The sequence below is a fragment of the Dendrobates tinctorius genome, unplaced genomic scaffold, assembly GCF_039654945.1.
Source record: "Dendrobates tinctorius isolate UK_male_01 unplaced genomic scaffold, ASM3965494v1 ptg000296l, whole genome shotgun sequence".
NCBI lineage: Eukaryota > Metazoa > Chordata > Amphibia > Anura > Dendrobatidae > Dendrobates > Dendrobates tinctorius.
This window is the reverse complement of record NW_027361963.1, coordinates 267,342-289,220: the sequence shown is the minus strand read 5'-3', so window position 1 is coordinate 289,220 and position 21,879 is coordinate 267,342. Positions and strand designations below refer to the sequence as shown.

General features: G+C 44.4%; 1 protein-coding gene across 1 annotated transcript in view; it reads right to left on the bottom strand.

Moving 5' to 3' along the window:
* Window positions 1-13,907: 13,907 nt before the first annotated feature.
* LOC141073082 (uncharacterized) overlaps window positions 13,908-21,879 on the bottom strand; it is a 41,722-nt gene continuing 33,750 nt past the window's right edge. Inside the window, exon 9 of the mRNA XM_073560411.1 lies at window positions 13,908-15,245. Coding sequence (XP_073416512.1) covers window positions 14,026-15,245 — 1,220 coding nt within the window. The 3' untranslated portion in view covers window positions 13,908-14,025. The remainder of the gene's footprint in view (window positions 15,246-21,879) is intronic.

Genomic DNA, 21,879 nt, shown 5'->3' with positions numbered 1-21,879 from the left:
CAGTGGATAATCCGGGCGATAGGGTCATATGTTCATTGGATGCAGCCAAGGCTTTCGACTCAATAGAATGGGAGCATTTGTGGGAAGTTATGAATAAATTTGGACTGGGCGTAAACTTTTTCTCATGGGTTAAGATGTTATATGACATGCCGTCGGCTAGAATGAGTGATTGGCGGTTTGTCAGCTCCCTTTGAGTTACATCGAGGCACGAGGCAGGGGTGCCCTCTGTCCCTGCTGCTGTTCGCTTTGGCCATAGAGCCTCTTTCCATACTCATTAGAGCCCACATGGACATACAGGGGTTCAGGAGGGGACAGACTGAGGAGAAAATAGCCTTGTACGCGGACGAAACATTACTATTTCTGGCAGAGGCCTCGTCGTCCTTAAAGGTGGCGATGGACGTTATTGGTGATTTTGGTAGCTACTCGGGACTGACGATCAACTGGAATAAGTCGACGCTGCTGTCAGTTGATGGGAACAAAGATAATGAACACATTTATATAGCATGAGGTCTGCGACTGGTCTCGGAGTTCAGGTATCTTGCTATTAATGTAACAGGGAAGGTGGGAGAGTATGAGAAATTAAATCTTATTCCAGTCCTAGAAAAGTTTCAATCGAAGTTAAACATATGGGTAAAATTATCACTGTCAGTGGTAGGACGAACAAATTTACTTAAGATGATTTGGATGCCACAATTATTGTATATTTTACATAACTCCCCAGTGTGGATACCACAAAGGTACTTCTACAAAACTAACAGTTTGTTCAGGGAATTGATCTGGGGGAAAAAACCACCACGAATTAAATTGGAAGAACTGCAGAGAGGAAAAGGGGAGGGGGGGCTGGCAGCGCCAAATCCCTGGGCATATTTTATAGCAGCTCAATTGCAGCATATTAGAGGGGGGAATGATCCGGGAGGTGGGGGGATACAAAAAAGTATTAAGTTACGTACCAGTAACGGTATTTTTCGGAAGCCCATGACAGCACCACGAGAGAGGGGATCCGCCCATCGGGAACAGGAAACCTACAGATAGAAAAGGGCGGAACCTCTCCCACGCATCAGTTGGATTACAGAGCTTGAGAGGCTACCATGGTTGGTACACCGCATATACACAATATAAACAACCTATCTACCCTATTTACAATTCTTTAAACTATCTCCCACATATGGTGAACTCGCAAAAACAATCCTCTAAAGGGGTGCACCCTTATACGTGAACAAGGGAGGGAACTATGTGTGCTGTCATGGGCTTCCGAAAAATACAGTTACCGGTACGTAACTTAATACTTTATTCGGACTCCCATGACAGCACCACGAGAGAATTAGAGATGTAAACTAATTTAGGGAGGGACTACAGCCTGCAGCACCCTTAGCCCGAAGGTGAGATCTGAGGAGGCACCCATGTCTAACTGATAGTGGTTAAAAAAGTTGGAAGGAGATGACCAGGTGGCCGCCTTACATATCTGGTCAATTGATACTCCCGATCTCTCTGCCCAGGATGATGCCATGGCACGAGTGGAATGCGCCCTCAGGTTCTGTGGAGCCGGACCGCCACCTGCTGTGTAGGCGAGAGATAGCCTCCCTAATCCACCTCGCTAACGTGCGCTTTGACACTCTATACCCTTTCCTGGGACCTTGGAAGGATAAAAATAATGCGTTCTCCTTCCTCCAAGGATCTGTGGCTGCTAAATATTTAAGTAGGCATCTCTTAACATCTAGAGCCTGAAGTTTTTGGTCTTTAGGATTGGTTGGATTAGGGAGGAAGGAAGGCAGAACTATCTCTTGTGTCCTATGAAAATGAGATGCTACCTTGGGAAGGTATGCCGGGTCTGGCCTTAGGATTACTCTATCCTGTAAGAATTCTGTGTAAGGGGGCAATCTGGAAAGTGCCTGTATGTCGCTTATTCTACGTGCAGATGTTATTGCTACCAAAAAGGCTGTCTTAAGTGATATCATTTTTAGTGAAGCAGAATCCAGAGGTTCAAACGGTTTCTCTGTCATGGCTGTCAGGACTAAATTTAAGTCCCAAGGTATACACCTATCTTTGAGTATGGGTCTCGATCTGGTAACTGCCTTAATGAATCTCGCTACCCAATGGTTACCGGCAATGTCGCATGCAAATAGGGCCCCTAAGCTGAAACTTGTACTTTCAATGTACTAGTGGAAAGGCCCAACTCGAGACCCTTCTGAAGGAATTCTAGAATCTGTTTTACAGGTATTCCATCCCTGATATTAAACTCACAGGTGGACAGGAATCGCCTCCAGGTTCTAGCATAGATACCTGTGGTGGTTTGTTTCCTACTTTTTAGGAGTGTATCGATTACAATTTTTGAGAACCCTCTATCCCTCAATAGTGTCCTCTCAAACACCATGCCGTCAAACGGAGTCCCACTACTGGTGGGTGGTTGACTGGCCCCTGGTAGAGGAGATCTGGAAGGTTCGGCAGTACCCAAGGATCGCTTACTGACATGGTCCTCAACCATGCAAACCAGGTCCTTCTGGGCCAGAAGGGGGCAATCAATATATGACTCTTGCCCAGTCTTCCCTAATCTTCCTCACTACCAGAGGTGGAAGGTTCAAAGGCGGAAAGGCATAAGCCAGCGAGAAGTTCCATTTTATTAGGAGGGCGTCCACGGCCAGTGGATTTTCCCTGGGATTTAGGGAACAGAAAGTTTTTTCCTTTCTGTTTTCCTTGGTGGCAAAGAGGTCCACCTCCGGTAGACCCCATTTGCGGACAATCTGGTTGTAGATGTCTGAGTTTAAAGCCCATTCTCCCTGCCTTAGGGCCCTGCGGCTTAGAAAGTCTGCCTTCATGTTGTCTTTTCCGCTGATGTGGAGCGCGGTTAAAGATATAAAATTTTTCTCTGCTATCTGAAGGAGACGTTCCGTTATCCGCATCAGGGCGTTGGAGCGGGTTCCACCTTGGTGGTTGACATAGGCTACCGCTACCTGGTTGTCCGGGAGTATCCTCACATGATGGCCCTGTAGATACATGAGTTTTTTAATGGCCAATTCAATCGCCAGCAGCTCCCTCTGTTTAGATGAGATCTCAGTATCGGAGTCCCACTGTCCCTGTACCACTATGTCCCCCATATGGGCCCCCCAACCCCAAGGACTAACATCTGTGGTTATTACTCGGGTTATCTGCATCACCCAGGGCACCCCGAGGCTAAATTCCCGACATCGAGCCACCACCTAAGAGATGTAATAGTTGAGGGGTTTAGCAATATCTGACCCTGCAAGAAGCCCTCTAAGGTTCTGCTATTAACCAGGACGTCTTTCTGAAGGGCCCTAGTGTGGAATTGTGCCCAATTGACCGCTGGGATACATGAAGTTAGGGAGCCTAACAGGGACATGGCCTGCCTGAGGGTCATGGAGGGTCTATCGATTGCCCGAAGAACCTGCTGCTGTAATTTATCTACGGGTAACAGACACTGCTGAGTTTCTGAATTTAACAGCAAGCCTAGAAACTTCTGGACCTTTAAGGGCTGAAATCGGGACTTCTCGTAATTTATTATCCATCCGAGGTTCTCTAATCTGGACTTAGCTTTTTTTTTTATCTGAGATAGACAATGGTCCACTGAATTTCCCACAATCAAAAAATCATCCAAGTATGGGATAATTAAGATGTCAACTTCCCGTAAATGAGCCATAACTTCGGCCACTATTTTTGTAAATACCCGGGGCGCTGCTGAGAGACCAAAGGGAAGGGCTCTATATTGATAATGATGGATTATACAGTCTATTGATACCGACACTCTCAGGAACTGCTGGAAATCTGCGTGGATGGGCACATGATAGTATGCGTCTTTTAAGTCCACTACCGCCATAAAACACCCTTCAAACAGCATCTTTATTGTAGAACTAATGGATTCCATTTTAAAGGTGCGTTTAACCAAAAATTCATTAAGGAAACGTAAATTAATAATCGTTCTGAATGTTTTATCTGGCTTTTGGATTAGGAATAAGGGAGAGTAGAACCCTTTCCTCTCTCAGACTCTGGAACCTCCATCAGAACGTTTTTTAGACACAGGTTCAAGACCTCTGCTTCTAAAGCCGCTTGCTCGAAGGGTGAAGACCTTAAGGGTGTTGGTTTAAAGGTATCCCGTGGGACTTGAGTGACCTGAGTCCGGTGGATATCACATTCCGCACCCAGTCACTATTGGTGACCTGTAGCCATGCTGGGAGGAAGGATGACAGTCTACCCCCCACGGGAATTGCTAGTCATTGGTTCTGTCTTTTTCGCTCTCTCGACGAGCGTCTGAACATGAAGCCCGTACCTCTTCTTCTATCCTCCCATCTGGGACGGTCTCTATTAGGTGAAGGGTTACGCCTTCCCCCTTGACCGAATCTCCTTCTATTAAACGGACGTCGGTAAGATGCGGACCAAAGATTTGGGAATTTCTTTTTATCATCCCCGGCCTTCTCCAGTAGTTCGTCCAGGACTGCTCCGAATAAATATTCCCCCTCACACAGGATAGTACAGAGTTTCGCCCTGGACTGAATATCTCCCGGCCAGCACTTCAACCACAGGGCTCTCGGAGCCGCATTAGAGAGTCCTGCTGCCCTGGCGGCCATTCTGACTGCATCAGCCGAGGCATCCGCTAGGAAGGCTGCGCCATCCTGGATTATTGGTAGGGCCCCAAGGATTGCCTGTTTAGATGTTCCTTGTTTTAACTGCGACTCTAACTGGTCCAACCAGACCATCATGGACCTGGCCGTGCAAGTCAATGCTACTGCTGGTCTCAAGGAACCGGCTGCCATTTCCCAGGTATTTTTAAGGAAGGTATCTGCCTTCCTGTCTAGAGGATCTTTAAGGGACCCCATGTCCTCAAGGGAAGCGAGGATCTTTTCGATGCTTTCGCAATAGCTGCATCTAATTTGGGGGCCTTGTCCCAAGTATTCATTGCTGAATCGTCAAAGGGATATCTCCGCTTGAGGGCTGGTGGTAGCAACCCTCTTTTATCTGGCTTTTTCCACTCTCTGCGGATGAGATCCTGGATCTTTTCGTTTAGTGAGAAGACCCTACGCTTCCTCTGCTCCAGCCCCCCGAACATCACATCCTGCATGGATAATTGAGGCTTCGGCTCCTCCACCTCCATTGTTCCTCTGACCGCTTTTACCAATTTGTCTACTCGGTCGAGCGGCAGGCAAAACCAACCAGAGTCCTCTTCTTCTGAGGACGAGGGAGATGAAATATGGGAGCCCTTACTTCTCCACTCTGTCGAGGAATCCGACTCCACCGGGTCCTCACCCCTTACACTCTCTGGTTGGGACAGGGATTTTAGGGTTTCTTTCATCTCTGCCCTTACTATATCCCTTAAATACGCCGCTACTGCGGGCAACTCCTCCACCACTGTGGCAGACTCCTCCGCCACTGTCTGCTGGATACAGGGGGGACATAACTTTTTGGGGCATGAATCTGGTAATGGGCATGCACAGAATGCGCATTCCCTGTGTCTGGTTTTACTCGTAGCTTTCTTCCCCTAGAATAAAACACAGAAGGAGGCCCTGTCACTGAGTGAACATTCACGAAGATCACTTACCAGTGCCACAATCAAGTACCGGAGAATGAGGGGGATTTTTCTCAGTCGATGCTCCTGTCCGCCTAGAGGAGCTTTTATGACTGGACTGGTCACTTCGTCCCGGACGCTCCTTACTGTCACGGGCCTCTTTCTTCTTCTGTTTGACATGCCTAAGGTCATCCAGGGGTGGCAGTGAAGATTGTCGCTGTTGCTCCTGATCGCTCTCCATTACTGGCTTGCAATAATGTGGCCAAGGCAAGGCACCCATCCAGGGTCCTGCCTATATACCCCTCCTCCGGACAGATTTCCTCTTGCTGCGCCCTCCCCCCTAATAGGCCCCCCCAGCTGGCGCCGCTTTGGGCAGGGGAACCGGCATCCTCCCGATGGGCGCCGCCATCTTGGGTCCCCGCGCCTGCGCAGTGGCGCCGCCGACCCGGAAGCGCACCAAGGCTCCGCCCCCTGACGTCACCGCGACTCCGTGACCGGAAGTCACGCGGGACACCCGGGCGCTCCACCATGGAGCGCTCCCCGGCCCCAGCAGCTGCGCCGGCCCCCCTCAATCCACCGCGATCACGCCACCGGAACTCCAAAATTCTTGCATGATATTGGACTCAGAGACAACCCTATGTGCAATAGATGTAAGACTCAGTCTGCGGATCTTATTCATATGATGTGGTCTTGCCCCAAGTTGGATCGTCTATGGGAAGAAGTAGTTGATATCATTAACAAAGTTTATTCGGGGGGGCTGGACTGTTCACCTATGGTATGTGTATTGGGGTATGTTGAAGATCTAACGACAGATGAGTATGGCAAAATAGCGGTGGCTAGAATGCTGTTTAGAAAGTTGATAGCACAGCACTGGTTGATCAGACGCCCTCCATTCCGGAATATATTAGTAAGGTGAACTGGGTGATTAACATGGAAAAAGCAATTTACTTGAAGAGAGGCTGTATCGGAAAATTTGAAAAGATTTGGGCATCATAGATAGACAGCTCGGGCCTTGCATCCAGAGAGTTACAGAGATTCCGATTAGGTCTCATTTGAGTGTACCTTTACTGAATTAAAGAGAAGTCTTGTCTATATGTAGCACATTTGGAGCCTCTCTTGTATCTCTACTTATTGTTATTCAAGGAGACGTAACATTGACGCTATATAATATGTTTATTTTTGCTAAGATGGGGGACAATTCAGGGGGAAGGGGGGTGGGGTAAGGGAACTACGTTCCCTTGGGTTGTTATACCTGTTTTGTTGGAAAATGTTCAAATAAAAAATATCTGATTTAAAAAAACAAAACATGATACTGTATGGGGACAGATTGATCTAATTGTGATTGTTCTGTTCCCATCATTATTCCTCAGCCGGCAGAAAGAGGCCGGGAAACAAGTGTCAAACGACTTCAATATTGTTGATCACAATCGTTTAGCGGCCTGAACTCAGCGCATGTAACTACAACCAAAATGCTTCTGTGTGATGGGGCAATGTGTCAGCATTTGGGGCCCCATTTTAAATTTTTGCCTAGGGCCCCACTTTGCCTAAAACCGGCCCTGCATGTCAGCAGGCTTCTACGTGGGGGAGATGTCAGATGGCGTCTCCTCACGCGAGAGGCTTTTTGGATTTACTTCCTTGACACCAGATTCCCCAAATGTCTCAATAGACGTAATGAAATCATGTTCCACTATTAGCGCTTTTGAATTATTGTCATGTTGCTTTCTTTTTCATTCACATTTATGTTTTTTGTTATTTTTTTGTGTATAATCATTAATGGATTTTAGGACCTTTTCAAATGTCATGTGATACTATGTCATTTTATGACTGGTTGGTGAATACTTTAAATAACTTTGATAAAGATCGTCATTCCGATCGAAACACGTCGCTTCTGCCCCCTCTCATTGTCAAGAGGAGAACCCACGGATACTGTTATTTTTAAAATGGATAAAGTACTTCATATTTTTTAAGAAGCTGGAACTACTATCTCTTTTTTACACTATTCATCACGTCTCATCAGGATGGAGTTCTGTGCACCTGTGGTGGCTGTCGTTGAGCTGGCTTTTGCCTCTTTCTTTTTAGTTACACTATGTAGCCTCTAAAAATTTCTGGTGCAAGCTGTTACCTTCATAAGTCACATGCTTAGTGAAAATAAGTCCATCTATGTGCAATCGAAGTGTCACATGTCTGTCAGAATACATACACACCTTTTCTGAAAGGCCACAGAGGCTGCAACACCAGGCACCACTAATCAAACACCATGAAGACCAAGGAGATCTCCAGTCAAGGACAAAGATGTTATGATGTCCAAATCAGGGTTGGGCTATAAAAAAATATCCTATCTCTGATGATCCCCTGGAGCACCACCACATCCAAAAACCAGGGGAAGAGTCTTGAGGAGATCATTTGCATATTCCCAGTGCCTTCTGGGATAAGTGAAGAGTCTCCGCGAGCTCAACGATCACTGGGTTTTGGCCGTTGCAGCTGAAAAGAGGAAATCGGAAAACCAGGGGAAGAGTCTTGAGATCATTTGCATATTCCCAGTGCCTTCTGGGATAAGTGAAGAGTCTCCGCGAGCTCAACGATCACTGGGTTTTGGCCGTTGCAGCTGAAAAGAGGAAATCGGAAAACCAGGGGAAGAGTCTTGAGGAGATCATTTGCATATTCCCAGTGCCTTCTGGGATAAGTGAAGAGTCTCCGCGAGCTCAACGATCACTGGGTTTTGGCCGTTGCAGCTGAAAAGAGGAAATCGGAAAACCAGGGGAAGAGTCTTGAGGAGATCATTTGCATATTCCCAGTGCCTTCTGGGATAAGTGAAGAGTCTCCGCGAGCTCAACGATCACTGGGTTTTGGCCGTTGCGGCTGAAAAGAGGAAATCGGAAAACCAGGGGAAGAGTCTTGAGGAGATCATTTGCATATTCCCAGTGCCTTCTGGGATAAGTGAAGAGTCTCCGCGAGCTCAACGATCACTGGGTTTTGGCCGTTGCAGCTGAAAAGAGGAAATCGGAAAACCTGTCGGAAAACCTGTCGGAAAACCTGTCGGCGCGCGAATTTTCGCTCATCTTTCAGCGTTTTTAAGAAATCTCAAGATGGAAGAGGCCAGGAGCCATTTGGTGAGCTGCATTTCTTGCTACATGTTCACAGATTTACCAGTGGAAAAGCCAAACTTCACATGCCACAAATGCAAGCTTGTGTCCCTGTTGGAGATAAAGTTGCAAAATCTCGAAGAGAGGTTAGCTACGTTGAAGATCATTAAGGAAGGTGAAGAGTTCTTGGATAGAGCAGAATTATCTCTTCATGTTACAGAAAGAGAAGAGATTCGAAGTGCACCTGAAGAAACAGAGGAATGGAGACATGTGACCCAGAGAAGCAGGAGGACCAGGAGGCAGTCAGCACCCATACTGGTCAGAAACCAGTACCAGGCTCTCACGCAGGAAAACGATGAAGAAATACATCAGGATAAGACTTTGCCAACAAACAGCAACCTTGTACGCCTTCAGAGTCCTCCTGGATGGAGAAAGAAAAATGTTGTGAAGAAGAAACGGAGAGTGGTGGTCATGGGGGATTCCCTGTTGAGAGGAACAGAGGCCGCTATCTGCAGACCGGATATAACTTCAAGAGAAATGTGCTGTCTTCCAGGTGCAAAAATTAAAGATGTGTCTGACAGGATATCAGGACTCTTCAGACCTACAGATGACTATCCATTCCTGCTACTACATGTGGGGACAAATGACACCGCAAGAAACGACCTGGAAACCATCTGCAGAGACTTTGAAGACTTAGGCAAGAAAGTGAAAGAACTGGGAGCGCAGGTGGTCTTCTCTTCCATCCTCCCAGTGGATGGCCATGGAACAAGGAGGTGGAATAAGATTCTGCAAGTGAACAACTGGTTACGTCGATGGTGCCATCAGCAACAATTTGGATTTCTGGATCACGGAGTGAACTACTTATACGATGGACTACTTGCTAGAGATGGGGTGCACCTTACGAAGACTGGAAAGCATGTATTTGGAAGTCGCCTTGCTACACTTGTAAGGACAGCTTTAAACTAGAACAACATGGGAAGGGAAGCAAAAGACCAGAAAAAGCCATACACCTGACAAATGCTATTGAGAACTCTGCTATCAGAAGTGGAAAGGAAGAACAAAGACGAAGGATTCTAATTAATAAAAATATTGGAGAAAGAGAAACCAATCACAAAATAAAATGTTTCTATACTAATGCACAAAGCTTGGGCAACAAACAAGGAGAATTGGAACTACTAACACAGGAAAAGAAATATGATGTCATTGGAATCACTGAAACTTGGTGGGACAATACACATGATTGGAATACAAGACTAGAAGGATACAACTTATTTGCAAGAAACAGACTTGATAAACGAGGAGGAGGTGTCGCATTGTATGTTAGAAACACGTATATCTGCACAGAGATTGAAGCTTCAGAGACTGGGAGTTCTGTGGAAACTGTTTGGGTAAGAATACAAGGACAGAACAATGGAAAGGACACCATTGTAGGCATTTACTACAGGCCGCCTGTGCAAGCTGAAGATATGGATGAACTCTTTATGCATCAAATGGCCAAGTTCTCCAAAAAATATGACATAGTTGTCATGGGAGATTTCAACTATCCAGACATTTGTTGGGAATCTCTCTCAGGCAAAACTAACAGGTCAAGGAAATTCTTATCCTCTCTTGCTGACAACTTTATCTTCCAAAAGGTAAGGGAGAAAACAAGGGGAACTGCTACCTTGGATCTAATCCTTATAAACAGGGAGGAAATGGTTGAGGAGGTAAAAGTGGCTGGGACCCTAGGAGGTAGCGACCATGCTATTTTAGAATTTTGGATAACTAGAGGCGGAAGACCTGTGAAGACTCAGACGTCAAGGTTAGATTTCAGAAAGGCAGATTTTAAGGGATTCAGAAAGAGAATTGGAGGGATCCAATGGCTGGATATCCTTAAAGACAAAAATGTCCAGGAAGGATGGGAAATCTTGAAAAATGAAATTCTCAAAGCACAGTTGTTAACAATTCCGAAAAGAGGGAAGAATAGGAAGCATTTAAGGAAACCAGGATGGATGAACACAGAACTTAAGCACATGCTAAAAAGGAAGAAAAAAATGTTTATAAAATGGAAAGAGGGAGGCATATCTAAAGAAGAATATAATGCTGTCTGCAGAACCTGCAGGGCACAAATCAGATTATCTAAAGCTGAAAATGAATTGAGGCTTGCAAGAGATGTCAAATGCAATAATAAAGGATTTTGGGGATATGTCAAAAGTAAAAGAAAAGTCAAAGATGCTATAGGATTTTTACAGGATGAAAATGATGAAATGTTAAGACAGGATGTTGAGAAGGCTGAACTTTTAAATTCCTATTTTGCATCTGTTTTCTCTCAGAAAGGAAATGTAACATCAACTGTTATTCACTGTCCTATTAAGGGAATAGAAGAATCCAGGATATCTATAAAAAGAAAGATAGTGAGGAAACACTTAGCTAACCTAAATGAATTCAAGTCTCCAGGACCAGATGAATTACACCCCAGAGTACTGAAGGAGATAGCAGAAGAAATTTTTGAACCCCTCTCCATAATCTTTGAAAATTCTTGGAGAACAGGAGAAGTGCCAGAAGACTGGAGAAGAGCAAATGTTGTTCCTATCTTCAAAGAGGGGAAGAAAGTGGACCCAGGCAACTATAGGCCGGTGAGTCTGACTTCTATACCAGGAAAGATCTTTGAACAAATTATTAAACAACATGTATGTCAATACCTGGATAAGAATGAAGTGATTAAACAGAGTCAGCATGGGTTTGTAACTAATAAGTCATGTCAGACTAACTTAATTTCCTTCTATGACGGTATCACTGATTGGGTGGATCAAGGAAATGCTGTAGATATAGTATATCTTGACTTCAGCAAAGCATTTGACAAAGTCTCTCATACAATCCTTATTGAAAAAATGACTAAGTATGGAATGGACAAGGCAACTGTTAGGTGGATTCATAACTGGCTTAGTGATCGGACCCAAAGGGTGGCCGTAAATGGCTGCACATCCAGTTGGAAGAATGTCTCAAGTGGGGTACCACAGGGCTCTGTCCTGGGCCCTGTATTGTTCAACATCTTTATCAACGATTTAGATGAAGGAATTGAGGGTAAACTGATTAAATTTGCTGATGACACAAAGCTAGGAGGGATAGCTAATAATAGAGAAGAGAGAGAGAGGATTCAAAAAGATTTAAATAAACTGGAGAAGTGGGCAGCAACTAACAGAATGGTTTTTAATAGGGAGAAATGCGAAGTACTACATCTGGGCAATAAAAATGAAAAAAGCATATATAGAATGGGAGGAATAGAGCTAAGTGACAGCACATGTGAAAAAGACTTGGGTATACTAATAGATCACAGACTGAATATGAGTCAACAGTGTGATACAGCAGCAAAAAAGGCAAATGCAATTCTAGGATGTATTAACAGAAGCATACAGTCTAGATCACGTGAAGTCATTATTTCCCTCTACTCCTCTTTGGTCAGACCTCATCTGGAATATTGTGTTCAGTTTTGGGCACCACATTTTAAAAAAGACATCAAACTGGAGCAAGTTCAGAAAAAAGCGACCAGAATGGTGACCGGTCTGCAAACCCTGTCTTATGAGGAAAGGTTGCAGGATTTGGGAATGTTTAGTTTGCAAAAGAGAAGACTGAGAGGAGACTTAATAGCTGTCTACAAATATCTAAAGGGCTGTCACATTGTAGAAGGCTCAACTTTATTCTCATTTGCACAAGGAAAGACTAGGAGCAATGGGATGAAACTGAATGGGAGGAGACACAGATTAGATATTAGAAAAAACTTTTTGACAGTTAGAGTGATCAATGAGTGGAACAGGCTGCCACGAGAAGTGGTGAGTTCTCCTTCAATGGTAGTCTTCAAACAGAGGCTGGACAGACATCTGACTGGGATGATTTAGCGAATCCTTTTAGCAGGGGGTTGGACCAGATGGCCCAGGAGGTCCCTTCCAACTCTACGATTCTATGATCCATGATCATCAAATGGAAACATGGCACCACATCAAGCCTGCCAAGAGAGGGACGTCCACCAAAACTCTCAGCCTGGGCATGGAGAGCATTAATAAGAGAGGCAGCACAGAGACCAAAAGGTAACTCTGAAGGAGCTGCAGATTTCCCAAGCAGAGACTGGAGTATCTGCCTTTACAACCACAATAAGCTGTACCCGCCATAGAGGTAGCCTTCATGGAAGAGAGGGCAAAAAAAAGGTTTTACTTACAGACAAAAAATATAAGGCTCATAGAGTTTGCCAAAACACATAGGAGACTCTCCAAATTTATGGCGGATGGTGCTTTTGTCAAATAAGGCCAAAATTGAACTTTTTAGCAACCAAGGTAAACGCTATGCCTGGTGCCAAACCAATACGGATCATTATGCCAAGAGCACCATCCCCACTGTGAAACATGTTGGTGGCAGCATCATGCTGTGGGGATGTTTTTCAGCAGCAAGGGACAGGGAAAAATGGCCTGAGTCAAGGGAAAGATGGATGGTGCGAAATACAGGGATAATCTTGAGCAAAACCTGTTTCAGTCTGTCAGTGATTTGAGACTGGGCTGAGGTTCAGCTTCCAACAAGACAATGACCAAAGCAACACTTGAGTGCTTTACGGGGAAACATATAAATGTTTTGGAGTGGTGTATTTAAAGCCCAGACCTCAAGCCAATTGAGAATGTGTGGTCAGACTTGAAGATTGCTATTCACCAGAGGAAACCATCTAACTCGAAGCTGGAGACGTTTTGACTTAAGGAATGGGCAAAAATCCCGGTGGCAAGATATGGAAAGCTCATAGAAACTTATCCAAAGTGACTCACAGCTGTAATTGCTGCAAAAGTATGCTCTAAAAAGTACTGACTTTAAGGGGGTGAATAGTTATGCACATTGAAGTTTTTAGTTATTTTGTCCTCTTTGTTGTTTGCTTTACAATAAAAACAAAACCAAATGTTCACAGTTCTAGGCACGATCTGTACATGAATTGATGCAAACCCTAAAATAAAAAAAAAATGAAGTTCTTGGTTGCGTGGTAGCAAAACATGAATAATGTCAAGGGATGAATACTCTTACAAGCCACTGTAATTAGCTAGCAAATCACCAAGGACGGGACTCACCTGGGAAAACACCCGCAGGCTAGAACAAATTCAGCAGCAGGGCTGTCGATCAAAGTGTTGAGAGCCCCGCATGCGCCAGGATCACATTGGATGACTGGACTGTGACTCACAACACTGACAGTTCTGCACACACCAGATCCCACTGGTTGGCTGCACAGTCACAGCGGCCCTAGGCCTCTATAAAGATGAAACAGTGACAAAAACATTTCCCTTCTCTATATGAATTCTCTCATGTCTAACAAGATTTGATTTATTTACAAGAGATTTCCAACATTCTGGACATGAATACGGCTTCATTCCTGAGTGACTTCTCTCGTGTCTCACAAAACTTGATTTCTCTGCAAATCATTTCTCAGAGTGAACATGAATACGGCTTTTCTCCTGTGTGAGTTCTCTCATGTTTAACAAGGCCTGATTTATCTGGTAAACATTTTCCACATTCTAAACACGAAACGGGTCTCTCTTCTGTGTGAATTCTTAGATGTTTAACAAGATGTGATTGAGAGATAAAAAATCTCCCACATTCTGAACATGAATATGGAGTCTCTCCTGTATGAATTAGCTGATGTTTAAGAAGATTCCCTTCATATATGAAGGCAATTCCACATTCCATACATGAAAATGTCTTTTCTCCTGTGTGAATTCTCTCATGCTTAACACATTTTGATTTAGTTGTAAAGCATTTCCCACATTCTGAACATGAATATGGCTTCTCTCCTGTGTGAATTTTCTTATGTGTAACATATGTATATTTATATGTAAAGCATTTCCCACATTCTGAACAGGAGTATGGAGTCTCTCCTGTATGAATTTTCTGATGTTTAGTAAGAGTCCCTTTTACTGTGAAGGCCTTCCCACATTCCGAACATGAAAATGGCTTTTCTCCTGTGTGACTTCTCAGATGTTTAACAAATTGTGATTTATATGTAAAGCATTTCCCACATTCTGAACAGGAGTGTGGCTTCTCTTCTGTATGAATTTTCTGATGTTTACTAAGACTCCCTTTTACTGAGAAGGCCTCACCACATTCCGAACATGAATATGGCTTTTCTCCTGTGTGAATTCTCAGATGTTTAACAAATTGTGATTTATGTGTAAAGCATTTCCCACATTCTGAACAGGAGTATGGAGTCTCTCCTGTATGAATTTTATGATGTTTACTAAGATTCCCTTTTAATGAGAAGGCCTTCCCACATTCCGAACATGAAAATGGCTTTTCTCCTGTGTGAATTCTCAGATGTTTAACAAATTGTGATTTATATGTAAAGCATTTCCCACATTCTGAACAGGAGTATGGCTTCTCTCCTTTGTGTTTTCTTTGTGTTAAAAAATCTGAGCTTGTAGTAAGTTGCTTGTCACACTGAAATCTTGTATCCTCTTTGTCACCTGGAATTGTGGTAACAATGTGAGATTGCTCAGGAGAGGGTTCCTCATGATTAGGAGGATTGTAAGAACGTGAAGTGCTGTGAAGTCCAGGAGGTTCATGAAGGGTAATGAGGTTTTCTCCATTAGAGTGCTTCCTGATATCTTCTTTACAACTTAGTGATAAACCGTTATTCTCATAAGAATTTCCTATAAGGATGAAAGATAGAATGAATGTGAATTTTTTCTGCAACACAAAAGAGATATCTAAATTTATTTTATGGAGCTCACAATGAAGACCATAGACCGGTGGTGGTGAACCTATGGCACGTGTTCCGCATCAGTGGATCGGCAAGTGAGGAGCCCTGAGACACCAGCTGAAGTGTATTGCAGCACACGAACTTGCCAGGTCCATGAGCCACAACACACACTGCTGGCCAATCAGTAGACAGCAGCTGACGTCAGCGAACACACAACTGAGCGCATCGCAGTGATGTCATGCATCCCCGTCACTTGGAGGCTGAAATCAGCTCCCAGCTTCAGAAGATGATGTAGTGTCCTGGGGGAGAGGAAGGAAGGAAGGCGAGTGGCAGTGTTTATTATGTGATTGCTTTCCTATGTGTTAAACAGCAGCGGTGGCTGATTATTATTATTATTATATATTTATATAGCATCATTAATTCCATGGCGCTGCACATGAGATGGGGTTACATCAAAATACAAATCACTTACAGTAAACAAACTAACAATGACAGACTGGTACAGAGTGAAGAGGACCCTGCCCTTTCAGGCTTACATTCTACAGGATTATGGGGAAGGAGACAGTAGGTCGGAGGTTGCAGTAGCTCCAATGTTGTTGAGATGGTCGCATGGTCATTACAGGTTGAAAGCTTTTTTGAAGAGGTAGGTTTTCAGGTTCCGTCTGAAGGATGCAAATGTGGTGGATAGCCAGACATGTTGGGGCACAGAATTCCAGAGGATGGGGGATATTCGGGAGAAATCTTGGAGGCGATTGGGTGAGGGGCGAATAAGCATGGAGGAGAGAAGGAGGTCTTGGAAGGACAGGATATTACGTGAGGGAAGGTATTGAAAGATTAATACGAAATATTTGTAGGAGAAAGGTTATGGATGGCTTTGTGGGTCAGTGTTAGAAGTGTACACTGGATACGCTGGGAAATTGTGAGTCAGTGAAGAGATTTGCAAAGAGGGGAAGCAGGAGTGTAGAGAGGAGAGAGATTAATGCGACGGGCAGTAGAGTTAAGGACGGACTGGAGGGGTGCGAGAGTGTTAGAAGGTAGGCCACAGAGGAGGATGGTGCAGTAGTCGAGGTGGGAGATGATTAGGGCACGCACCAGCATTTTAGTAAAGTCAGGGTTGAGGAAAGGACGGATTCTGGAAATATTTTTGAGCTAGAGGCAACAGGAGGTGGCGAGAGCTTGGATGTGCGGTCTGAAGGTCAGGGCAAAGTCAAGGGTTGCTCCGAGGCAGCAGATTACTCGGACAGGGGAAAGTGTGAATTTATTTATTGTGATAGATATATCAGGTAGGGAAGATCTGTGAGATGGAGGAAAGATGATTTGTTCAGATTTGTCCACTATGAGCTTGAGGAAGCGAGAGAAGAAGGAGGATATGGCTGATAGACACTCTGGGATTCTAGACAGCAGAGAGGTGACAACTGGGCCAGAGAGGTAGATCTGAGTGTCATCAGCATAAAGGTGGTACTGGAAGCCAAAGGACTTTATGAGTTGTCCCAGGCCAAGGGTATAGATTGAGAAGAAAAGGGGTCCTAGGACAGAGCCTTGAGGGACACTGAGAGAGAGGGGGCGAGATGAGGAGGTAGTGTGGGAGTGGGAGACGCTGAATGTGCGGTTGGTAAGGCATGAGGAGATCCAGAACAGAGCAAGGTCTTGACACCAAAGGAAGAGGATCTGTAGCAGGAGGCAGTGGTCAACTGTGTCAAAAGCAGAGGACAGGTCTAGAAGGAGGAGTATAGAGAATTGTCTGTGAGCTTTGGCTGTAAGTAGGTCGTTAGCAAGTTTGGTCAAGGCAATCTCTGTGGAATAGTGGGGACGGAAGCCAGATTGTAGGTTGTCGAAATCGAGTTAGATGCAAAGTGAGAGGAAAGTTCAGCGTGGACGTGCAGCTCAAAGAGTTTGGAAGCAAATGGGAGCAAAGATATGGGGCGATAGCTGGACATAGCGCTTGGGTCAAGGGATGGTTTTTTGAGGATAGGTGTGAATGTGGCATGTTTGAAAGCAGAGGCGAAGGTACCAGAAGTTAGTGATAGGTTGAAGAGATGGGTTATGGATGGGATTAGTGTAGTGGTGAGGTTGGGGAGGAGGTGGGATGGGGTCAAGAGCACAAGCAGTGAGTTGTGATTTGGAGAAGATGAGCAAGCGCTCCTTCAGTGATTTTGGAGAGAGAAGTTATGGGGTTATGGCATTGGTCTGGTATACAAAGGGATTACAATGGTCGGACAACAAAGACTTGCCTTGTTTGGTCTATCTTATTTTTGAAGTGGTTGGCAAAGTCCTCAGCAGAGATTAGTGAAGTCAGAGGGGGCAGTGGTGGGCAGAGGAGGGAGTTAAAAGCGTTGAACAACTGTTTAGGGTTGTGGGATAAGGAAGATACAAGGGATGTAAAGTAGGCCTGTTTAGCTGAGGTGAGAGCTGATTTGAATGCGAGTGTTGCTTGTTTCAATGAGGTGAAGTCGTCTTGCGAGTGTGCTTTCTTCCAACGCCACTCTGCAATTCTGGATACTTGCCAAAGCTTTTTAGTGGAGTTATTGTGCCAGGGTTGTCTATTTATTCGTCGCACTCTGCTATGCATGACAGGGGCGACCGAGTCTATGGCTGATGCAAGCGTGACATTGCAGAAACTAGTGGCAGTGTCTGTGTCGTGGAGCGAGGATATGGATGTCGGTGGTAGAATAGAGTCAGAGAGTGTGCGAGTGTGTAGATGTGCGAGGTTTCTGCGGGGGTAGGGACATATACCAGGATGGAGGGCATATATACCAAGATGAAGGGCATGTACAAGGATAAGGGACATATACAATGATGGGGAAGCATATACACCTGCTTCTCACTGTTAATTCTGTACTCAAAAAAAAAAACATCAAACCGACTACAGAGCCAGTGAGTCACAATCCTAATCCATGGCTCCTCACTCCCAGATGAACAAGGACAGGGCCTAAAATAAAGCTTGCAGGATTATTAATTTATCCCATTTCCCAGAAAACCTATCCGGGAGGGCCACCTTAGGTTCCTATTCAGCCTGACTGCCCGCCAGACCAACAGTCTGATGCTGTGAGACCCTAGATTGCAGGACTGACATTTCAAACAGACCCTGCAATTGTTTGGCAAGGACTGTGAAGGGATACATAACAAGATCCAAAATATGAGGCCAGTGAAAATGTCACTCTGAGACAGTCTCCGGTAAGGAAGGGGGGCATCAAACTGTCCCTGTCCCAGGGGTACTCTTAAAGGTAGAGGCCTGAGTCTCCAACCTTACTGCGCTCCTGTTAACCCCTGATCTGTCCCCTACCCCATCCTATGAGGCCTGGGAATGAAATATATGGTAAACAAGACACAAAGACAAACATGGATAACAGAAAGAAACACTCACCAAAGTAGAGAGGTATATAGGGAATGATAGGAATGTACCAACCAAATGAGGAGAGCATACACCCAAAAACAGCACGCATTCCTATAAAACTTGACCAGACCTTCCCTGTCTTGTCAGTGAAAGCTTTGCTTCCTAGGTCTTTAGAGACACTGAATAGATGCGGTTTCTCTTATTCATTCTCGTCTGGACTATTGTAACTCTCTACTAATCGGTCTTCCTCTTACCAAACTCTCCCCCTCCAATCTGTCTTGAATGCTGCAGCCAGGATCATATTAATAATAATATAATATAATAATACATTTTATTTTTATAGCGCCGACATATTCCGCAGCACTTTACATTTCAGAGGGGATTTGTACAGACAATAGACATTACAGCATAACAATAATCACATACAGTAGATTATAACAATTACCAAGATGAATGAGGGCCCTGCTCGCAAGCTTACAGTCTATGAGGAAAGAGGTAGACACGAAAGGTGGGTGGTAACAGTTGCCCTGATTGTACGGACCAGCCATAATGTTAAGTGTGTAACAGTACAGACACAGAGGGCTAATGGATGCATAAAGCATGTGGGAACATGATGCGGGAAATCTGGTTATGGTAAAACTTTTGGCTCTGCCACACAGGGATAGATTAGGTTAATGTGTTGAGGCGATAGGCCAGTCTGAATAAATGCGTTTTCGGGGCACGCTTAAAATTGTGGGGATTGGGGACTAATCGTATTGACCTGGGAAGTGCATTCCAAAGAATTGGCGCGGCACGTGTAAAGTCTTGGAGACGGGAGTGGGAGGTTCTGACTATTGAGGATACTAACCTCAGGTCATCAGCAGAACGGAGGGCGGGGGTAGGGTGGTATACTGAAACAAGGGAGGAGATGTAGGGTGGTGCTGAGCCATGGAGGGCTTTGTGGGTGAGGGTAATAAGTTTATACTGAATTCTGAAGTGGATGGGTAGCCAGTGTAATGACTGGCACAAGGTAGAGGCATCGGTGTAACCATGACAGCACCATACAAGTGATGACAAAGGAATCCTTACAGAGGCACCACCGCTTTAAGAACTTTTCTCCCAAAAAGAAAGATCATAAGCTCCCAAGTCCAACTGATAGTGCTTAAAAAAAAAGTGGATGTGAAGACCAAGTTGCAGCTCTGCAAATTTGTTCAAGAAAGGCATTGACCCTTTCTGCCCATGAAGTAGATGTTGCTTTTGTACAGTGAGCTTTCACATTTTCAGGAGCGGGGTGTCCGCCTGAATAATAGGCTAGAAAAATTGCCAAATCTAACTCATCTAGCAAGGGTTCCTTTAGATGACGCTAGTCCTTTGTTTGAACATTGAAAAGAACAAAGAGAAGTAATTTTACGCCACTCAGTTGTGTATTCTAAGTATTGTATTAAACCCCTTCTGATGTCTAGGGAATGGAATCTAGCTTCCTTCTCATTCCTGGTGTCATTACAAAAAGAAGATTCAACAAAATTCTCAGGGCAAAGAGTGCATATTCCAAAAGGAAAACTAATAAAACCTTGTTGAAGCACAAATGGACAATTATAGGAAAAAGGACAACTCTGGTATCAAACCATGACACAACGAGAAAAAACGAAGAAAACGTCCAATGTTAATTCTAAACATTTACTGAAAAAGAGTTTTCGAACAATAAATGCAGGGGTGGGAAAAAATTACCAAAGGAGGCGACACAGGAGATAGTTTGCACAAATAGAATGCACTCAAATATAACACCACTTCATGAAATATTGTACAAATACAAAAAGAATAAATCATTCCATAAATATGGAAAAGTGCAATTAGATAGTTCATAGATAGGTAGATGCAGTATAATTCATATATAAAGTGCAATGTGCAATATAAATATCATGGGCTTAGGCATACAACCATATAATTAAAAAAAAAAAAATTTATTTTAAAGAGTAATTATGGATAATCATATGGACAAAAAATGGACAAAAGTCCCAATAGGTAAAAAACCACAATGGCAGATATAAACAATGTCCAGTATTGACTGATCCTATTAAGGTATATTATATATGTGCGGCTCCAAATAAAAGTCGTAGTTACTTACCGGTTAACAGTATTTTTCGGAGTCCATGACAGCACCACCTGAGAGAGGGGATCCGCCCTTTAGGAACAGGAAACCTACAGATACAAAAAGGCGGCACCTCTCCCACGCATCAGTTGGATTACAGAGCACAAGAGGACCACAACGGTTAATAGCATAATTTAAATACAATACTTTACACGACTATTTAAATTACCCGTGTACTTATAAGGGGAAGAAGTGCACACCCAAAATTTTAAACTAAAGGGAGGGAATATACGGGTGCTGTCATGGACTCCGAAAAATACCGTTAACCGGTGAGTAACTACGACTTTCTTCGGTCGTCCATGACAGCACCACCTGAGAGAATTACAGAGAGTAATAACTATTTAGGGAGGGACTACAGCCTGCAGTACCCTTAAACCAAAAGAGAGGTCTGTGGAAGCACCCAAGTCTAGCCTATAATGACTATAAAAGGTGCTCGGAGAGGACCAAGTAGCCGCCTTACATATCTGGTCGATGGAGACTTCTGATCTCTCGGCCCACGAGGTCGCCATGGCTCTGGTGGAATGCGCCCTCAGTTTTCCGGGTGGCGACCTGCCTTTTGAGGTGTATGCCATTTGAGATCGCCTCTCTAATCCACCTAGCTAGTGTGCTTTTTGACTCTACAACTTTTCCTAGGGCCTTGATGGGAGACAAACAGGGCATTATCTTTTCTCCAGGGATCGGTAACTGCCAGATATTCTATGAGGCATCTCCTAACATCTAGGGTGTGCAGTTTCTCTTCCTTCTTATTAGCTGGATTAAAGAGGAAGGATGGAAGAACTATCTCCTGTGTCCTGTGAAAACTAGAAACTACCTTAGGTAAGTATGCCGGATCAGGTCTGAGTGTTACCCTATCGTCCTTAAACTGTATATAAGGAGGACGCCTAGATAATGCCTGGATGTCGCTCACCCTACGAGCTGAGGTTAGAGCTACCAGGAAGGCTACTTTAAGGGACAGGTTTTTTATGGAAGTTGATGAAATAGGTTCGAATGGAGCCTCTGTCATAGCCGTGAGAACTAGGTTTAAGTCCCACGGCATGAACCTATCTTTCACTATTGGCCTGGATCTACCTGCTGCTTTAATGAATCTACTGATCCAGTAATTACCCGCTATGTTACAGCTAA